The following is a 22070-nucleotide window of genomic DNA, read 5'->3' on the forward strand; positions in this document are numbered from 1 at the left end:
AAAGAAAAGAAAAATCAGATGTACCTTTCTCTGCATATTAATTTCTAATGCTGAGGATTAGAAATTAAGATTGTAGGGATGGCAGAGGTAACTACAAAATCAGTAAAAAAGCATAGTGTAAAGCCAGCAGAAGAAAGTACTCAAAGATGCATGCAATTGTTTTATTTTAAAAGTCATTAAAAAAAAGAAAGAAAAAAGATTTATTCTTCCAGCCAAAATCCCAAATCAGTTTCATGATGTTCCTTTAGGAAAAAAGACCAATCCCACACGTAATCCCTCAAAATAGTCAAATGCCTTTTTACAGCTTGATGGGAGCCTAGATTAAAATTTCATTTTGTATAGCCTCTAGCTTTGCCTTCTTGTTAAAGCGCACTCCCTGTTAGCATGTTGCAAAATTATTCAAGAACTTCAAAAATTTAGGAGGTAAACGGCTCTTTTCTGCACTGAGTCCTAAAACAACGATATCCCCATCACCGTTCCTTACCAAAAATGAATCTCTTAATATGACAGCTGCTTATAGCAAATTCAGTTCTCCCTGGAAAGTCAGCCTGGGACTTTCTAGGCAGACTGCTGGGGCTCTGCCCCTAAATGAAGAACACACCGGGACTTTGTACCTCACCATTTTATTTCCCCTCTGTTGTACCCTCTACAGCACAGAAGTCAAAAACTACGACCCAGAAGCCAACGTGACATCTAACCAGGCCTCAAAAGAGGTCTTACCTGGCTTTGTTTGCTGAAGCCCAGCCCACAGGCACAGAGAAGCAGCAAAGGAACATTCTGTAACAAGTGAATTAGAGGAAAACATGAAGAATGGGCTTTGAATGAAGAGTGGACTGGCCAGGAAACACTGCGTGCTTTGTTACAGATAGCTTAAGGCCAGTTAATCTCAGTAGCTGGTACCAAGCTGAGGGGTGAGGATAGGCAGTGCCAGGTGACGCAGAGCTGCTGAGCAGTGCTCTGAATGGCAATGGCTTTTGAATGTCCTCTCTTCTTCTCATGAGGAATTCAGGTAAAGGTTAACAAACCATACTAGCAACGCTGCCAAAGCCCCAAAACATCTTGATTCTCAGTTGGTGAAGGTAGGAAATGCTGCTACACCACGCTTGGTAAAAATTGTGCATTAAGAACAAGAATAGAAAACCACCATGGGAAGCTCTTTGAGCAGTTCTGTGACACAGCTGAAATCCTCTATGGCCGATGTTAAACTTGGTCAAATAAAGCCCAACTGTTCAGCTGCCTGCTAGATGGCTGGTTTTAGCATTGACACAGAGAAGGCACTTGTCTCGCACTCGCTGACAGACAAGCCACAAACAGCCGGTGGCTCTGGGTCAGACCCCCTTTTGCCCATTCCCTTGGAATGGTTTGTGCTCAGGACACAAAGCCCACTCTGTTGCAGATTTGGCTGTGGGCCTCCTGCCTGGCTCCGGCCACTGGCTGTGTACAGAATGGAGCTGAAGGGGGAAAAATGGGGAAAATGCAAGAGACATTCCACCTCCCCAGTAACAGCCCATATAAAGCATAATCATTTTTATATGTTCTGCTTTGAGAGCACTTATACGAAGTGTTCATCAAAATCTCAAACATGTAAACTGGAGTTTAATTGTTAGATTTGACGCTACCACTCTTTAAAAAGAAATTAAGCAGCCCTACATTTTTTCCAGTGGAAAACAGTACGATCTGCAGAACAGTACTTCCCTCTTTGGCTACTGTACCATTTACTTGCTTGTTTTGGTGTGGCTTATGTTCAGAAGAAAGAATGCTAATAAAAATGTTCACACTTCTTCTTTTCACCTTGAACTCTGGCAGGCTGAACAGCAAGCAACTTTATTTGGCTTAATCAGCACTCATGTGCCAACAGTACAGGAATACAGAACCATGGGCCCTCCTCTTGCCTAGCCTTACCCAATCTTAGCTTCAGTGAAAATAGCTCAGACATTTGGTCTTTGCAAAGATCGTCTGAATCAAAGTGGTTATAGGACTGGGGCACTACAGAGAGAGGGGTACACTGCAGCCATGGTGCACAGACCACAGGATGGGGACACAGCATTCTGGCTGTCCTCACCCCCAACCCCCCCAGTCCAGCCTCGGGAGTGGAATATTTGTATCTCTGGCTCTTGTACAATCTTTATTTACCGACTGAGGAGGTGGCAAACTCCTCTGACACCATGACTCATGCAAGTCCTCAGCAGGGCTATTCAGAGGGGTCAGCATTATTGCATCTCAGGTCCAAGCAGAGTAGCAAAGAGCCAAGGCCTCAGGGCAGTGTTGTTCAAAAATCTTAGGAATCAGGCACCTACTATTTCTTCCCTTTTGCTTATAAATGAAATTATGTTCAAAAAGCACTGCAGACCTGTGTCTCACTTAACTTCTCTGAATTGGTTACTATACTTCAACTGGGCTCTTTTCATGTAATAGTGCAAGAGCCTTTGCTAGGCTCTTCCAAAGCAATCATTACAGGTTTAAAATTTGGAGTTAATTTCAACTCGCTTCATTTTCTAATGATGCCTGTATTTAAAAAAAGAAAAAAAATCCAAGGTAATTGGGTTGCATTCCAGGGAAGGAGACCTCAGGGTTCCTGAGCTAACCCACACCTTCAAGACCACAGACACAAAACACAGCACGCTGTAGTCTATGTGATGTCAGTTACTTTACCACTTCTGTCACCTTTCAATCACTCTTTAAACTGCAGTTGCAATTTTGCATATCTTCTGAGATAAAGAAAACCATCAGGAGCCTGCCTGGACACAGCCCTTAGCCCAGCAGGAATCTGTCAGTGTTCAGGTACATCGAGCAGCCAGCAAGCTAACATTTTCTTTATGCAATTACTAGTCTGCAGATAGAACAACTGCAGATTTTCCTGCATAATCAGGCTGATAAACATCAAACTTTTACAGCTGCTGCCTCATATCCTAAATGATGCCATTGGAAGCCAGAAAGAAGGTGAATGATGTCCAGAAAAATCAGCATTATGATGTAAGGACAGGAAAAAGACACTCAGAAAGGTTCAAGGCTTGGTGCACACTACATCCCAGAGTATTGTTTAATCAGCTATTATTACACAAAGTGACTGCATCAGGCGGGTCTGTTTCACAACACTTTCATTCATTGGGTTTTGTGGAGCGGGGTGGGAGGAAGAACCACCTTTTTTGTGGACAGGCAGTGGAGGAGCAGCGTGGAGCACGGCTCACTAGGCCTGGGAAGGCCGCACCATTGCACATGGCCTCTCCTGAACCACTTGCGAGCACCTCTTTTAGCTACACAAAAAGCATACTTATAGTCAAGACTGTATTTACATTCTCACAGAACAATTAACTTAATCTGAATAGCATTAACAACAAGCAAATTCTTCACTGCATATGAACAAATGCACATACAACATACAAACAAGCTCATGGTGTACGCTGCAGGTGTATATACAATTACAGCTTGTGCCCGTGCAATACTGGTGATTGAGCTAACAGTCTGCAACAAGGCTAGGTCAGCTCTGGAGCTAAACAGCTAGAATTAAAGGCATTCTTTAACCAGCACCAGGCAAACAAACAGAAACAAAAGAAAGAGAAAATAAACAAAATAATGCATCTCACATTCCCCCACAGAGTTCATTTCTCATCATTTAAGGTGTCATTAACACTTCTTGATTCATTCATACACCCATTCATACACAGCTCCACACTTTCTTCAGCAGAACAAAAGCTAAAAAGATGGTGTACCTGCAGTGAAAGTCTAATTTAATTTACAACTGCATTAAAATATTATTAAAGTTACATCTGGAATAGCTATTTTAGGCTACTTTTAGAGACTTGAAAGGTTTCTTCCTCTTCATTTCCCTCTGTACTCGAGGTTTCTACTGTGAGCTTCACAGAAATAAAGCAGCACACCCTCATAACTATGAGTAATTGAAAAGATCAAACATAAATGCATTACAGGAATTTATGTAATACATCACTTGTGATTTCTCCACTAGAAGACTACCTGTCTTGGCTCATACCAAATATAAAGCCTTATCCTCTTTCTACAGTGTGTGTATTGATAGAAAAGGAAGAGAACAAAGTGACTTAGGAGAATAGCGTATCTAAATACTGCACTGAATAATTCAGAACTTTTTAGTCAAAAATTTCCTTTTGATAAAAATGACATGGTTGCAGAGATTTTCCTGCATGGTTGCAGAAGAAAAATATACGTTGGTAACTTTCTGCTCCTCTGCTCAGAAAATTCTAGTTTGAAAAGTTTTTAATAACAAGTTCACGTTAACCTTTTGAAAGCAGATTGTTTTCTTTTTAAATATAAAATGCCATTTCAAGTCAAACCATCATATAGATTCCTGCAGAAACTAACATATTCTTTTCAAAACAACACTCCTTTCTGTCCCTCAAAAATGAAAAGGTATTTGTTCCTCAGTACTTTTAAGAGTGTGAACCTCGAAACCCTTCTAAGATTTTAATACTATTTATGCACATATTCAGAACACCCTGGCAGCATCTGAATGAAAGCTAACATATTTAACACTAACATTTCAATGTATGCTTGGCAGAAAACTTCAATATATATGTAGAATAAGATCAACATACTGTGGTCCTAGCATAGCAGTCCTCACACAAGCAAATCCCAAAATCAATTTAAGTTTATTTTTATAGAGTGAAATTTATAATATGCCTAGATGCACTATTTATTTCCTCAAGGCTTCACAGACAAAGTGCTGCTCTTTTCCTACTCTATCCCACATGTTTATTAAAATAGATATAACACAGTAAAAGGAAAACATGAAACTGACAAAGGATCATTTTCAGTTCCAGGGATATTTTATAAGCCATCTCTCAAAACTTCAATTTATGGCTTTCCTTAATGGAGCCTTTCAGGGTTGATTTTAATGCTTTAAGTGAAAATTCCACCAGTTCGTTACTGCAGTGTTTTCTTTATAACCTGCCCTCATAGATCACATACATCTGGTTTATTTGTACAGACAGCCACTCAATGAATTGAATGGGAACTTCTTAAAACTAGCTGCTTTCACTTGCGTTCTTCCTGAATTAAAACGTTGTTTTCTTTTATTGCCTTTTTGGCTGGACACTTATCCAGCATTCCACAAATACAAAGACTGAAGTTATTCTAAGCTTTTTTTAACCTTTTTAAAGGCAGGAATACAGATTTCCTTCCCAAGGCTAGACAAGAGCCCTGTCTATAAGCATCTTGGCAGCAGCCTGCAACTCAACAGCTATTGCTGCAAAGAGAAGGGCACCAAACGCCCTGGAAGCAGCAGAGGCAGCATCTGTAGCACCAAGAAGTTTGTTTGAAGATTTCTGTGCTGCTCCTGTCTCTCCCCACCAGCTTGCTCAGGACTTCCTCGGCTGTCTGAAGAATTTGAGCTACGTGAATACTTTGACAGGTTGTTTAGCAGCATCTAATTTCTAAATGGGTTTAATTTAGACAAATCATAGTAATAACACCTGGAGCTCTTCAAAAAGAGCTTGCTGTCATCATCTGATTCTTTCCAGCTCAAAGCTCGCATCCTTTCCCTTTCACTAACTGTATCTTTCTCAGTTTGTTAAATGGACCTTGCAACCAGCCATTTTCACCCCCTGCTGTGAAACAGGCTTTCCAATGGTGCACTACATGCAGCACAGTCAGGACAGCCTGCCACGCCATTCTCATACCATAGAGACCCAAGAGATAACTGGAGTATTACATCAGCTCTTCCAGCCACTGCAAAACCCCGGCAGCCTAAGGAGGGTATAGCCACACTGGCCTCAATTGCATACAATCACACAACCATAGAACCATAGAACAGCCCAAGTTGGAAGGAAGCCACAAGCATCACCGAGTCTAACTCCTTGAGTCTAGACATGACTATCTAAAAATTAGATATATGTCTGACAGCAGTGCCCAAACACTCTTTGAATGCCATCAGTTTGAAGCCGTGACCACTGCCCTGGGGAGCCTGTTCCAGTGCCAGAACACCCTCTGAAGAATCTTTTCCTAACACCTATGTGACACTTCCCTAATGTCATTCTCACCTGAGAGAACCGCACCTGCCTCTTCACTCTGCTTGTGAAGAAGCAAACCAAGTGACTTCAGAGACACTGCATACTTTGTGACCTCTGTACCCCTCACCAACTTGATAGCTCTCCTCTGTTACAAGGGCTGCTCTGAAAGTAATGTCTCACATCTTACTGCGTTGGCCCCCAGCGTTAGAGGCAGATGGTGGTGATATGGCAGTACAGGTTGAACCTTCCCACCAATATTATTCTGCTACATGTTGTTGCTGTGTGACAGCAGCAGAGGGGCAGTCTGGCAGAATAGCACCTGACATGGAAGTGTACATGAAGCAAACATGTATCACTCAATTCCTCCATGTGGAAAAAATTACACCCATTGACATTCATTGACACTTACTGAATGTTTATGGAGATCAAATAGTGGATGTGAGCACTGTGAGGCAGTGGTGGTGAGTTTCAGCAGCGGCAGCAGCACAGTGGTCACCTCTGATGGTGCATGAGCACAGCATGCAGGCTCTCATTCATTGCTGGCAAAAATGGTGGTGACTTTGTTGAAAAACAGTATTTTGCAGCTGAGAATTTGCTCTATCAAACAGTATTATCTGACAGTATTATCTCTTTGTATCCACTGTAGTTTCCATGGAAATAAAAGGAGGCATTATTTTCAAAGCAATTTACGAACACTGTACAGTGCATGCATAGATCCATATGTGTATTAGACATAACCCTACAAGAATTCTGCTCATTCTCTTAAGACACCTCTCTCCATCCCAGCCGTGCCTTGCTGATAGATGTCATGTAGCAGGATAGTCTTCCACTGCATAATAGAGGACAAAGAGGCCAAAAGGGGCAGAGAGATACTGTGCTCTTTAGAAAGTAATGGTAATTTAGAAATTTTTCTTTTTATTCCAGAGTATCCTCAACAAACTGCAAAGGCATAGGGAGAACTAAAAAAAAACAAACAAACAAAAAAACCAATTTAAGCAGCGAACACTGAAGGCAAATCCTACTCATCTCATTCCTGGAAAATACTCCTGAACATCCAATAATTAAATCCCTCCTTTGGTTTTAAGTCAGTGACAGAAGGCTCCTGCTGGCTTCTGCCAGCACCTGCCAGCAAGAGTAAGACCAACAGGAAGCTGCCTGCTAGGAGGGCAGCCGCGTTGTGTGCCATCTCCCTGTCAGCTTCACCAAGGGCTCAGCCCTCCTGCCAGGCAGTTCTGAACTGACTAAATCCTAAACTCTGGGATAAACAGATAAACTCTTACTGTCTGAGCTAAAACTATTAGCTTGTAAGCAGCCTCGTAAGCCACACGCTGGATAATACTAAAACACTCCAGCATCTTCACACTCATACAGCTCTTTCTCCCCTCACAGAACTTGAGCCAAAGCACAAGTGTCAGAATAGTATTAAGTCATCCTGGAAATAGAAATTACTAAAACAACTCTTGTCAGACAACAGTGGAGATACACTGTTTCTATGGTATATCTTTCAATACTCTCTCACAACTACTCGATTATGTTAAAAGCCAAAACTGTTACACTGTCAGAATACACCTATGGCAAACAGCATAAACTGCAAGTAATGGCTGTACTTCCCTGTAAGAGTACAGGAAGCCAACAAATAGTCACATGAGGTCATATTATCTATTGGAAGAAATCAGCCAAGTTGTGCCTACTTTGCTAGAAGAGAATTTGTATCCCAATATTTGTCTTTTTTATTTATTTAGTTTTCTAATTTATATTTCTGAAATGACGTTTGTAACTTTCTGACACTAGGAAAAAGGATACTGCCTCTCAGATACTTATGCCATAGCACTGATTTCACTACTTTTCCCTAAATCATGCCATTAAAATGAACAGAAGCTATCCACACGCACGTTACTCACATGTATGATGCCTGGAGCAGATCCACTGCTCCAATATATCTGAAGATTTCAACCAAAACATCCCTGAACAGCGAGGAAATAAACATCGCTGAAGCCCTATTTTCAATGGCTTTTAGAGCTGTGCCAACAAGCATGACTTCCAGCAGTTCAGCAAAAAGCTGCATAACATTTTTAGAAGGAGTGTGCCGTATGTTAATCATTTCTAATCAGAGACAGTTTCTCCACATTTACCGTTCTGGCTCATTTCCTTACAATTAGGAACTCCATTTTCCCCAGTTGCTACAATACAGATGTGCTACTTTGGCAGTGACCTACTGAGTCGTGCCCTTAGCATGCGCACAGTGAGAGCCATAACCAGTTCAGCAGTTCATGTTCTAGACAGTCAAAATTAAAGCCAGACCACAACAGAAGTGTACAGCAGCAGCAGTCAGAAATTCATGTCTGCCAAATAGTTACTCAGAAATTATGTCCTTCCATTTACTTTAGATGAAGGAGCAAACCTAACCCAACAGCAAGGCAGCAACTAGAGGTGAAGGAATTGAAAGGACTATTCACAGTTGATTAAATCTTTTTGTAAGCAAGTTTGATAACTTACATTCTGGAAGAAAATACACTTTGGTAGCTGAGTGCACAGACCAACTCCACCTTTTCCCAACTGCTCCTTCAAGCAGAGTTGGCAAACAGACTTTTGTGCCCTACTTCATTACTCAGCTGAATGCCTTAATTGCAGTGAATTCACTTTCTTAAAAAAGTGCCAGGCATAGAGGGCAAGGGACATGTCATCTAACTTTCAAAGCATGGAGACCAAGCATCATACAACAGTTTTCTTGATCCTGCAAAATAGTAACTGACAGCAGTCTATTTAAGAGCATGTGGTGATGCACTGGAACAGGCTGCTCAAGGAGGTTGTGGATGCCCCATCCCTGGAGGAATTCAAGGCCAGGCTGGATGTGGCTCTGGGTAGCCTGGTCTGCTGGTTGGTGACCCTGCACATAGCAGGGGAGTTGAAACTAGATGATCTTTGTGGTCCTTTTCAACCCAGGCCATTCTATGATTCTGTGAAGAAGGCTCACACACCACTTCCAACGTGTAGCACATGTGACATGCAGCACTTTCCAACCTCTACATCCTTTGTAGTTTCTCACAAACTTCCATAGACCAAATTAAACATCACCACTAATGTGTTTGACCCTCTCCTTGCAGTGATGCTCCTCAAGACATATACTGAACCCTGCCACTCCCTGACATTTCTTCCCATCCCCACAACATGCTTTGTGCCCTTACAAAAACAGGCAGCTTATTCCTGCTACTCTAGCTGTATCCTATCCACCACAACTCTGTGTTTCTCCAGTTACCTTTAAAAACACATGTGCTGGTAAAGACCCTTTGCCCAGACATAGCTTATGCTGACAGCAGGTTTTTTTTCTGTTCAGCATAGTTCAAAGTTTGGAGTGGTAACATAACCAAGCAAAAAGAGCAAAGCTCATTTCACAGCAGCTAGAGCTGCTGTGTTGAGAGCAACAGGGAAGCTGGGAGGTAGAGATGAATCTGACTCCCCTCCACCCACCATATCCAGGCCAGCAGCACAGTGTTAAGTAGGCTACTCACAAACCCTTTTGCAGCCTTTAATGTGATAATGCAACTTAAAGACTTTCCACGTCCCCATAAATCATAGCTACCATGCGTTCTTCACCACCTATTTTTCTGAAATGCCTGAAGAATTATTTCAGACTTGAAAAGTTAGTCTCCTGTATATTACCAGGACACCTATGTTCCCATTGCATTTTCTTTGTTTATGTTTGTTATTGCTCTCTTGAACTACTGTTTCCTCCAATTTCCCTTCTACTGAAGTAGCTGTACCATTCTAACAAGTAGCCATGGAAACATAATTTTGCAGAATAAAGTGTAAAATAATCCTATGATCAGAAATCCAAATTAGAAGAATCAAATGGAAATAATCTGTTCTTAAATCACAGAACTAAGTGACCACTGGAACAGATACAGAATAGATAAACTTCCCAATGCTTATGAATTCTGATACGCACAAATCAATGTTATAATTAAAATCCAATTTATAGATAAGTTACTAGTAGGAGATACTTCACACCATGTATTATAAAACAGTGAGATTAAGAAATTAAAATATAAATATATATTCCAAACCTGTATCTGAAAAACAGTCAGCCTGTTGGGATCAGCACCTGTCATCATGCTGCAGAGTATGCTACGTAAAACTCCACAGCAATGGAACCTCCATTGGGCTGTCCCAAAGGCAAACTCTGATCTGAATTATGGGGATGCATGTGGAGTGGGTGCTTCCCATCCAAATCGGCTTGGACAGGGACAGGACAGCACGATTCACAGTCGCCCACCATCATTTATGCTTCTGGGAGGCTGGAAATGACCTCCAGCGAAAAATTGTACCATGGCAAAATTAAGGAGCAAACACTCTTCCACTAACTATAGTGAAAGCTTTTGCCTTTTAATTTCATTCTGTCCAACAGTTTAAAGATTCTTTACAGAATACAAAGTTTTCAGTTTAATTTTCCACAAAGGAATCACTGCTGGGATTTTAGGAATGCTTTTTGTTTTTTTCTTTCCTTGCGATGCTTAATGGGTACCTGGGCTCTGTATGTGCAATTGAATCCCGAATCCCCTGACGTATTTAATCTTCTAAGCATCCTTAGAGGAAACAGTACTAAGCTCTAAAAAGACTGATTCCCAAGATGCAGAGTGCAGGGAGAACCTTGCCCCCAGCCCGAATAAATCCACAGCTGCCTTATTTTCTTTACAGTAGCTGAGAAAGAGGACTTAAAGCAGATTTACTGCAAAGAGGATGTACTGATTCTTATCTGTGAAAGGTGATACAGACTGTCTGGACTGCTAAATTAGCTTGTAATCTAATCTAATCAATGGAAGACACATCAAGTGCTCCCACTCAAGCTTCCCCATCAGCTGTAGGCAGCCGAGGCAATCCAAACTGAGATTTGCAGAGACGGCTCAGACCTGCTGTTGTTGAGAATGAGATTACCTCCTCCTTTACCTTTCAATTTTACTGGTCTATGAAACATGATATGACCTCTAAGTACAAAGCACTTCCCTAACTGCATCTTTGCTGGAACAACAACATCAAAAAAAAACACAAAGTTTTCTCCATACATTTACTGGAACTGCAAGAAGTAACTACGCATATGATTTGCAGTCATTGAGATTTACAGCCCTGATTGCAGTGAGCAGCTGTGTGAGGTGGGCATTTCCTAAGTGCCCTGCGTCTCATTTTCCCTCTGTACTTGCAAGGGACACATTTTCTTGGATAAATAATGTACTTCAACTCCCCTACATCTCCTGCTGCCAGAAGATTTTCATGAAAGAAACATGAAATTATAGATAAAGTAGACAAACACAGCTAACATGCTGCCCATGCCTATTTTGCACTGTGTCAACACACAAGTCATTTAGGCTATTGGAATTGCTTCGTTTCAACCACAAAACATTTCCGAAGGGAGAACTGCTACAATTCTTACAGAAATACTGCTTGGAAAACAGCATGTGTTACTGCAACGCAGAGCATACCATGCCTGTTCTGCCTTAAAGCTGTGGATTACCTCCCAAAGGGCTGTAAAGGGTAACTATGGTCTACTGCCCACATGCTGGAATTCAGTATGCTGGTGGCTGTGGCTCTGTGGGAAATTTCTGCAAACCAATAGAGACTGCAAGAGCCTCATCTCAAGGGAACTGTAGCCACTACCTTGCAATTATATTTGTTTAATTGAGAATTGCTTAAAACTAGTGAAAAGCTCTGCAACATCAGTAAGATTCTCCTTCTCCTGCTGCATACCTGCCACCACCACCATCAAAACCATGTTTGCATACTTTCAATGAGTTAGGAAGTAACGCCATCTACAAAATACATCCTGCAACCACCTAGCAAAAAAACACATCTTTTTTTTCACTCCACATCCAAATACATCATGAAGGCCATGGGGATCCCATCTGACATTAGCACAGGTTATATTGATTTATAATTTTTTTTTCACAAAACAGATTGAGAATTTAAGTAAAGCACAACCTGCTTGGTTCCCAAGCATGCCAAGGGACTGCTCTCAACTAGGATGCTTTGATTAAAAAAAACACCTTTTGCATTTGAGAATCACTTGAGTGAAACATGCTTCGTACAACATAAGAGGGGATGCTTGATTTTCCAAAGTGCTTATTTAAGAAGACCCAATTTAACAGAACCGTAGGGAAATCATATGTTTAAACAGAAGCTGCTGTGATAATTTAAGCTGCCTTCCATGCCTGCAAACAACATCCAGCGTACAAGAAGGCTGCCTGGTCTCTCATGTAGAAAAATTCTTTATGCTCCTGAATGCTACATACATCTCTCACGGACTGAACATCCGAAATCACAGCTGGGGCTGCGTGAGCTGCCCTATCCCTTCTCTGCACCTGGGCTGTGCTGGGAGGCCAGCAGGAAATTAAACCCTGGGGATAGAAGAGGTCCATCCCTGCAGATGAGGGGAAAGCAGCGTTTCTTAGATCAGAACTTCATCCTCATCCGCCACCTCCTGAACTTTCTGCCTCACAGCTCCTCCTATGGCAGTGCATTATTTCTCTTCCACTTACCAAGTCCTACCTGCCTTCCTCCTACTGTAAGAAGGATCGATGCAGCAAAAAGGACACGCATATTATCACCACACACCACCCTATCACCTACCCCAGTGCCAGCCCTGCCTCTCCCCCAAGGGACTGCTGAGGGATTTCTGCTCCCGTCCCCCCCCACAGGAATGCGAGAGAGGACAGTTTAGTGCTGAGCTGGTAAATGCCTCGTTTCACTGAGCAAGCAGTTTTAGGACGCAAAGCCGTGACATCGGGTGCACTGAGCCACGCTGACCACAGCCTCTGAACTGACCACTTCGGCGTGCACACAACCCAGAAACCCTTTCCTGGAGCTCACAACACCTGGAGTAACACCACAGCCTCCCCCTTGCACCCTGAGATCCATCCCCCGTGCTTAGCACCTTGCCATGCCTTTTGAATTGCTTAGAGCCAAATTCAGCTTTTCTACTCTGCAAGGCACAAGCCTCTGAATCTCCTTGAAAATGTGCATGTTATGTGTTGGTATCATACAGTGGTAGTGCCCTGCTAACCAGAGCAACAGTCCAGAGAGGAACTGTGTAGGGATTCATCTCGGCCCCAGCTCAGAGTTGTCCCTTCTAATGCACAGCTTTCCAAGAAGCCAGGAAGCAGCACATTCCTCCTGTCTGGGAGGTAAGGAAAAGCAATGCTCTTCCCCTTCTGTACTTCAAAGAGGAAAAAAAATCTTCTGGCTATTCCTTCCCTTTGTAGTAAAAAGACCATTTTAGACTGTGCTACCGGAAAAAGTATCTAAGTGGGAAATTGAATCTTGGGGAATTGTTCCAAAATGCTGGTTTACACAAGTCACTCAGGCAGAAGTTCACAGAATCCCAAGTTGGACGGGACCCCCATGGATCACTGAGTCTAACTCCAGCTGCACAGAGCAGCACCTCCAGGGGACACGGCGGGGACAATCCTGCATTTGGATACTGTGCTAAAACAGCAGAAGAAAACCAAGACAAGTACTGCTTTCAGCGTTAGAGTATTTTAAACATCTAAAGGGAGGACTACTGAAAGAGACTCTCAATTTACAACTTACAAATTCCATTGCGGGAATACGCACTGAAGCACATCAGCCTACACCTCCACGGGGCAAAGAAATGGCAAGAAAACAGCTGCAGTGGCCAATGGAGCAGAGAGAAGGAGTCCCTGCTCAAACAGCTTCAAGTGTGCTCCTACCAGAAACAACGAGTTTTTTAGCAGGCTTCTGCAGCAGCCAGGTGCTGTTTCCACAGGCAGCGTGCTGTGCGCGCCTCGTTAGATCGTTAGATCGTACCGCAGGTCAGCTGCTGCTACACCCCGGGAGCCCCGCACTGTGCAAACAAACCAGTGGCACAATTCCGACGTCACCACTCCATTCAGACCTCGGCGAGTTTACATTAGGACTTCACAGGAATCTTTGCATGCAGTTAGTGGGGAGGAAACGCGGTTTGGTCACAGGAGCACAGGGCACGCGGTGGCCCTCTGCTTCTTAAAGCCTTGCAGCAATCTCCCCACGGGTTTCACTGCAGTGTGGATGGCACTGAGCAGTTTCTCAGCAGCCACAACCATAGATTAAATTGTCTCACCTTCGCCACCTTTACTGCACAGAACCACTTCTTAAGGCTTTTCCCATAACTTTGTGCCACAGTCGGTTGTTTGCAGCTGATGCTCCTGCGTATCCCTGAACTGGCAGCAGAACTTCCTCTGCTTCTTATTACAGAGAAAAGACATGTGAACTGTGCTCAAAGGGTACCTACAGTGCTCTCAAGACACCGATGTAAGGGCACCAGGGCTTAAAGGAAGGCATGGGGATGGCACAGTAGCACACAAAAAATGCCAGTGACCTGTGGTTAAGTGAACTTCTGGGCTAATGTGCAATCACTTTATCAAACATGCACCAAGGGCACTGCTGAAGCTGTTCATTCTCTCAGGTCCAGCAGTCACACAAATGCCAGAGAAAACACAAAGACTGCACGTCCATGAACACCTCTCTCCTTATAAGCATGGTGTCCCGGGGAGTGATTCTGCCTCTGCTCAGCCTTCGCCAACAGTTGTCTCGTTTCATAGACAACTCCCATACAACACTGAGCACCATACTCCAGACTCAGTTTCTAAAGCTGCTTCTTACCAAACTCATCCACTCCCAGAAACGAAACATTTGCGGGGATGGTTTATGTGTCAGGAGGCACTACCAACTTCCTCTGAGCCCACTCCCCACGCCGAGGCCCGGCTCAGCCGCCGACCCCAGAAAGGGTCTCCGCATCGCGGCCGGAGTCGGGGCTCCGCCGTCCGATGTGCGACCAAACCGCGGAGCCCCGTCAACAGCGCGGTGCCATCTGTGGGGCTCCGTCCCCGCGCCGTCGGGGCTCCCTACCGGGAGGGCGCCCGGAACGAGGCGCACGGAGGCGTCCCGCATCCCCCTCCGCCGGCAGCCCCGTACCTTCCAGCAGCACCTCCTTGCCGGCCCGCTTGAGCGCCTGCACCGCCTCGTCGTGGGTGGCATCCCGCAGGTCGGTGCCGTTGACGGCCAGGATGGCATCGCCCACGTAGAGGGCCTGGGTCTGGTCGGCCGCCAGCCCCTTGAAGATCTTGCTGATGAGGATGGGCATCTTGTTCTCCTTGCCTCCCTTAATGCTGATGCCCAGCCCGCCCAGCTCCTGCTTCAGCACCTTCACGCAGCGCTTCTTGTTGGAGACGGCCTCGGGCACCTGCTCGGGGGGGTCGGTGAAGGCGGTGCGCACCGCCGAGCCCCCGCCGCCGCCCTCGGCCCCGCGGCACGCCGCCCCATCGCCTCCCAGCCCGTTGTGGGCCGCGCCGTCGGGGCGCTCCTCTCCGCTCAGCACCAGCGCCTCGCCGCCCAAGTTGGCCAGCACTTTGTGCCAGCGCTCCCGCACCAAAACTTCCAGCCAGCCGCTGCGCTGCGCCCGGCCGCCCCCGCCGCCACCGCCCGCCGCCGCTACCGCCATCTTAGGAGCATGCTGGAAGCGCCGAGTGACGGCACCACCGGCACGGCACGGCTCGGATCAGCGCGGCGGCACCGGACTTCAGCCGGGGGCGGTGAGCTCCCGGCGCGGCGGGGTGGGGCGAGGCGCCGCGGCCGCCCCCCCGGGGCCGTGCCTGGGCGGGCGCACCTGGCGGCACCGCCCGCGGAGCGGCTGCGCGCCTCCGTGCGGGCGAGTGTGCGGCTGGGGGTCCGGGAGGAGGGACTGGGTGCTCCGTGCTCCCGGCTCCGCCGGATGGGTAGCGCAGGGCGAGCGGCAGACTCTCTGCGTCCCGCTGTCGCCGTCCGAAGGCGCGATTTGGGCTGAAAGCTGCCGAGCGCGGGGCGGTGGCTCCCGGCTTGTGAGGAACAGAAGCGTGCGTTATCGTATGACTTTGTGCTCGTGAGCTTTTCGACTTAAGCGCGTTTACCACCTCTCCACTGAGAGCAGTGGTGTCAGCCCTCCCACCTCTCCGTCTTTTGCCTCTCTCTTGTGTAGTAGTGAGGGGAAAGAAAACAGTGGGAGAGAGGAGGGTATAGTGCTGTCGGCAGAGAATCTTTGGCAAACAATACAAGTTTGTTTTTCTCAGATGCTTCTCATAAATAAACGGATTAACACAAACAGTTGGTACAGAAACTACTTTAGTTGTGCAATCAAACTTGCTTCACTGCTTTAGAGAATGAAGATGGTAAATGATTTTCATGAACCCTTTAGCAAATTTTTAAACTTTGTCCTTTGTTTACTAAGTTTTAAGCCCTGTGAAGTGCATGTGTCCCATTCTGCAGTCTTTCCCATGCTCTCCCTCCTCCTAGGATGCAGTCTGGTGCCTGATGTGGAACCTGAGTCCCCAGCTCAGGTGTAAAGGAGAACCAGAAATGTCACCCTAGCAGTTTTGAGGCGTCATCAACCACCTGGGTTTGCTGCTCTGAAGCAAGGCACTCTGCAGCCACCAAGACCACCTCAGTTTCCCCTCCATCCAGGCTAGCTCCAGATCTTCATCAGCTGGGCTGAAAACTACAGCAATTCAGGAGCACTTGGCATATGCCAAGTGCGAGAGGTAATGGCCTCAAGTTGCACAAAGAGAGGTTCAGGTTGAATATTCAGAAAAATTTCTTCTCGGGAAGAGTGCTGAGGCATTGGCACAGATTGCCCAGGGAGATGCTGGAGTCACTTTTCCTGAAGGTGTTGAAGAAACGTGGCACTGAGGGACATGGTTTAGTATGCATGGTGGTGATGGGTTGATAGTTGGCCTAGATCATTTTAGTGATCTTTTCCAACCATAATGATTCTATGATTCTACACAGGAGCACTCCTTCAAGGGGGGAAAGAGGTTACACGAAATGCATTCCCTTCCCTCCAACAGGCAGCAGACAGAGACCTCAGCCCTCATGACCAGCCTCACCCAGGCTGCCCAGGTGCGTCCTCCCCATAGGAATGCAAAACTGCGCCCAGGGAGAGCTAACCCCCAGGGGCTGGGTTATCCGAGGATAGGGGGTGGGCGGAGTAAGAGCAGCGTGAGGAGAGGTGTCTTCACTTCTCACGTTAATTAATGCAAGGTGAGAAACTATAATTAAGTTTACACAGCTGTGAATCCAGAGTCAGAAGAAACATGTCCTGCTGAACCTGAACAGAGCATCCAGAGCAGACTGGGCACATGCTTTTTGCCTTGCTACCTAACTTAGGTACAGTGCCCTGTTGGGTTTTTTTGTCCAGTGACCAGGCCAAGCTGTCAAATCAGGCACTTCTGTTTCCCAAGGGATTAGCTCTAAGCTATTTTTTTCATATATTTCCTTTATGAATTACTAAAGAACCGGGGCTGCTACTAATGGAAATATGTCAAAAAGTATTTTTTAAGTAATTTCATAAAATCTACCATAAGCAAAAGAGTCTAATAGGTTTTTTGTCCTGTTATAAGAAGATAATACAGAAGGGAAAGGAAATGTTTAGCATCTCACCAATGTTTTTCAGCACACTGTGTGCTTCACTCTGCTTTCTGAGGGTGTCTGGTTGTCCTGGGGGGTTCCTGCATACTGACAAATGCTTGTCTGTGGCTGAGAGCCCTGCCAGCATCAACTGTTTTCATTTCCCATTCCAGCAGAAGTAAATAGTACAATTTTCCAGGGCTAGCCTCCTATATATGCGTCCCTGATATCAAAGAGGCTTTATGGCGATGTTCATTAGCTCTTTCTCCTTGTCCACCTTGGAGCTGTAAGAGAACACACATGCCATTTGAATCTTGGAAAGAAAAGCAAGGAGATAGTGTATAGGATGCTAAGGTACATGCCCAAGGCACACAGTCCCCAGGTTCTCTCCCAGCCTTGGGACAGCAGGATTGGTAGCTGATGTATTGCTTCTCTCTCCTGGGATGCGCAGGCTCCAAGTTGTCCTGGTGTATCCAAGTCTTTTTGAGCCCCAAGAACACTTTCTGGCTGTGAACTAAGCTAGGAGGAAGAAAAGATGCCCTGAGACTTCTCTCTTGGCACCCCAGCTGACATTACACACCTGCAAGAATGGCTCCTGGAATACAGGATCATGCAGCAAGACCAGGAACACAGAATAACAGGAACAGTATTTGGTCAGGTGTGCAGCTGTTGAATGCAGGTTTGTAGAGAGAGAAACCTGTTAGTGTAAGCCCAACTGTAGCCTCTAGTAGTTTTCAGGGCATGGATGAGTCCAGACTGTCAATTTCAACTTCCCCCACTGACCAAATGTCTAACATAACCTGTGAATGCCCACCTTGCAGTCACAGTGTGTGGTGCAGTTGTGTGCCCAAGCAAGGGGAATGGGCTTGTAGTCTAGTCCATGCTTGCATTCAGGAAGAAAAAATACAAGAAAAGCAACACCAAAATGGTTGTGAGCATGGTGCTAAGCATGTTCTTCAGGCTCAGCTTTCAACAGAGGGACATGCTGGAGTCTGCCTGATCTTAGTGTTTTCTCCTCCTTTTTTCAGGCAGAGGTCAGCATTCACGTCTTATGTAAATAAATTGGCCTTCTGACAGCAAAAACACTGCAAGACCACGTATACAGGCTCACTGACCAGACAGCAGTGCAAGGAATGCAGCTGCCAGGCAGAGAAGGTGAAGAGGTGAAGATTATTTCTATAGTTGGGACTATCTGTGCTACTCTATAGTAGAGGTAATAATCCAAGAACTTTGGAGAGATACTCAAATCCATCTACAACTGCAGTTCTTCATTTTCCATTGCCAGTGTAGCAGCAATTACTCAAAGCGAGCTCATCTCAAATTCCTTTAGATTGGAAACAGGGTTGTGATCCTTGAACATGTCAGATGACAGAGGTTAGGCCAAATTAGGTCTGGATAATGACATTCCCATCTTGTTGCCCGACACCAACCAGCTCAGCAGATGGATCTGGATGGGAAGGCAGTCCAGTGTTGGAAGTCCAGTGCTGGAAACCTGACTAGTAATGAGAGCTGGAAGGGAGTCCATTTCCTCCAGTGATTCTAAACATTGCAGCAGCCAAGTTTAAGTAAGTCTGAGGAACATGCCTGGACTAACCCTATGCATTCCTCCATTGCAGCCCCTCCTATGCATAAGCATGCTGGGATGCAGCAGAACAGGCTCCAGCCTTGGTGCAATGTCCCCATCTCATGGGGGGACGTCTTTCACTTGGCTGATGTCATACCATCTCTGGAGGCATTCAAGGCCAGGCTCCTGGGCAACCCTGCCCATGGCAGGAGGATTGAACTAGATGATATTTAAGGTTCCTTCCAACATAAGCCATTTTTCTGATTTTATGACTCTATGATACACTGCAAAAGGCATTGCTGGTGGGGGTCTGAAAACCTGCTTAATCCCTTTGGGGAATTCACCCTATCCTCAGCACTGAGAGAATCTATTGGCTTTAAAGTCAGCATTCAGGAGTCATTGCTCACTGTTGCTGGCAGGGTAATGGAGATGTCAAGAATGCCTGAAGACCTTCATAATCTGGAGGCTGCATTGTGCATTATTTTTGAAACTATGAAAGCATTGTTTATCTTTTCCTTGTTTGAAGCTATCCAGGTTTTTGCACACATCACAGCATGTAAAAATAAAATGAATGCATAGCTTTTTGCCAGCAAACACTTTGTGGATTCAGTGTTACAAAGCAGGAACCTACTTGTGCCTACATGAAAGAAATATGCGTGTGAAATGTGTATGTGCACCTACTTGAATCATGTGCTAGCTAGGCAAACTGGTGTTCCCACAGCCAAGGAGCTATGGGCCAGGCTGTAAATGAGCACATTTCTATTCTGCATATACAACTCTGGCACAAGTTAGCACAGAAACGAGTGCCAGGAAGTATTTGGGTTTCTTGTGTGCACAGATCTTGGGTTAGCTCTTGCTCTGGTGAAAATGACTTTAAAAGAGACAGGATCAAGCCCAGAAACCTAGAAATGTTTGCTTTGTCTGCAGGCAGTTCTGTGCAAGAACTGAAACGAAGGAACTCTAAAAATAAAGGTTTGTAACTACAGTGCTGACACTATAATGGAGTAGAGGTTTTCCTTTCTTGGTGTCTTGCGTTTGCTCTGCAGATCTCTTTCAGTGCATTAGTTTCTTAACTAATTTTTATTCCTAGTTTCTTTGATTCTGTCACTTTGCTGTGTCTTAATTTAGTTTTTATATCTTGCATATAAACCTCTCTCCACTCCTAACGCTAAGCACAAGGTGTTTTAAATGCCAAGATCAGAGTTTTACAGTAGTTCTTGAGTAAGTAATAAATAATGAGGAGAGGAGATGATAGAACTCCAGATTTCTTGCAGCACGCCTCAGCTATATTTCACTTTTAATCTGTTTTTTGGAAACAAGTTAATCTGGTTGGGTGTCAAAGCAAATAAAACATTTTGGCCATCTTGTTTTTTCCTATTCTTAACCTATTTTTCTAATATGGCATAGCTGTGATATGCTATGTGTCACAACCACGTGGCTCTGATCCCACATCCCACAAGCTTCATACTTGATTCCTACACCCATCAAATCCCATATATGGCTGCAAGGTTCACGTGGAGACTCCCAGCCTCTCTCCCACTCAAGCTGTGCCGTATGTTGAGCACGCTGTTCATGAGGTCTCCAGGCTTTTCCAGTCCTGAGAACTCCTGCGTGATCTGCTGCTTATCTGTGCCCTAACATCTGTGCAAAGGAGCTGGGGCTAGAAAAGCTAGTTTGTCCCTGAGGTAGCCTTGGCATCTGACCTTACCCTTGCACGTGTGAATTAAGTCCATCTTCCTCCTTTCCATTGCACTCCTGGGACCATAAATCAAGCTGCTAGATTAGTAGGAAAAAAAAAGGTGGTCTGCTAGGGCAGAAGGCAAATGAAGAGTTTCTAAGTTGGACAGTTCTCCAAGACTGGTCCTGCAAAGAACATGTTGAGCTCAGACTATGGACCTCCGCACAGATTTGTCTCCCAGGAGTAGGCTCAGCCACATGAGAAGGGAGCAACATGGTCTTGGTGGTCTAGTGCTTTCTGCGAGTCTCTGAGGACTTCCCCAGGACTTTAGCAAGGCTCATCTACCTACATATCTGTGCAGGAACAACAGTTTGATACCCCAAAACCCAAGAGAGATGGTTGTCTAAACTGTTCTTCAGAAGCATCTTGCTTCTTCATCCCCATTGCTAGACAGGACAGAGAGGTCAGGCAGCGTCTGAGAATAAAGCTATCACTGAGGCATTGGGAACAGTGCTGTTCACCTTCAGGTCCTGTAAAACGCTTCTGAAGTTTTTTCATGTGTGTGGAGCACTGCTGTTTTATTTTTAGTTTTGCATTGGGGCTCTGCAGAGGTGCAGATCCTCCACTTGCTTTGGATGATGTCTGTGCTCTTTCTCTCCTTGAAGCTTTGTAAATTGGGTACAGGTCCAGGGAGGGCAATGAAAGAATCATCTTAGAGAAGAGAGAATTAACTTTGCTGTATTTTTGTTTCTTGGATGCTTCTTGTGGGAAGATGCACAGCTACAGTGCTTGTAGTTAATGAAGGGAACTACTACATTCAGGGGTATTCCAGCAATGTGCTAATTTGCCCAGATCAATCTATCATCTGTGAAGGAAATGCTGAAAATGTCTTTTTTATTTTAGTGTGGGCAGTCTGATGTAGCTTTTCCTGAGCGGGACTCATCTGAAAGAAAACTTGTGCCAGACCTAAGGAAGCTATGGGAAGTGTGTGAATTAGGGTAGGAGCAGATATTTTAAACACAATAGATCTGTTCACCACTAAGATTTTCAAATGGATCTTTACTTTTCTTAAATTAGAGATTTTTACTGGTAAAAAACCTGCTTTTGCAAATCCATTGTTCTCTATACATTAATGGGCACAGTAACATTGACTTCATAAAGTACTTTGACTTTCTTTAATGGAAACTACAATAAGAGCTAGACAGTGACATTTCACAATATTCAGAGAAGAATCAAACAAAAGGTGGGAAAGTCACAGAAGGTGCAGGAACCTCTAGATGCAATCTCTTCCTAGCACCCTGTACTGCCAAACCACATCCTTTTTAGCCTTTTCGCACTATGCACAATCTTGATTATGTGAAAAGGGAACAGAATGTCTCTCCTCTCCTCTCCTCTCCTCTCCTCTCCTCTCCTCTCCTCTCCT

The 22070-nt window shown here is 45.0% G+C and overlaps 1 protein-coding gene and 1 long non-coding RNA gene across 3 annotated transcripts in view; one reads left to right on the top strand and one right to left on the bottom strand.

Moving 5' to 3' along the window:
- Positions 1-15483, bottom strand: part of SNTB1 (syntrophin beta 1) — a 106229-nt gene extending 90746 nt beyond the window's left edge. Inside the window, exon 1 of the mRNA XM_042868869.1 lies at positions 14943-15483. Within this exon, the coding sequence (XP_042724803.1) occupies positions 14943-15468 (526 nt within the window). The 5' untranslated portion in view covers positions 15469-15483. The remainder of the gene's footprint in view (positions 1-14942) is intronic.
- An 867-nt stretch (positions 15484-16350) lies between these two features.
- Positions 16351-22070, top strand: part of LOC122178617 — a 17201-nt gene continuing 11481 nt past the window's right edge. For both annotated transcript variants that reach the window (XR_006178398.1, XR_006178399.1), the window contains exons 1-2: positions 16351-16540; positions 16788-16898. This is a non-coding gene — a long non-coding RNA (uncharacterized LOC122178617). The remainder of the gene's footprint in view (positions 16541-16787; positions 16899-22070) is intronic.

This window comes from Lagopus leucura, unplaced genomic scaffold (genome assembly GCF_019238085.1).
Source record: "Lagopus leucura isolate 7727_CA_CO unplaced genomic scaffold, USGS_WTPT01 Super-Scaffold_100002, whole genome shotgun sequence".
NCBI classification, from domain to species: Eukaryota; Metazoa; Chordata; class Aves; order Galliformes; family Phasianidae; genus Lagopus; species Lagopus leucura.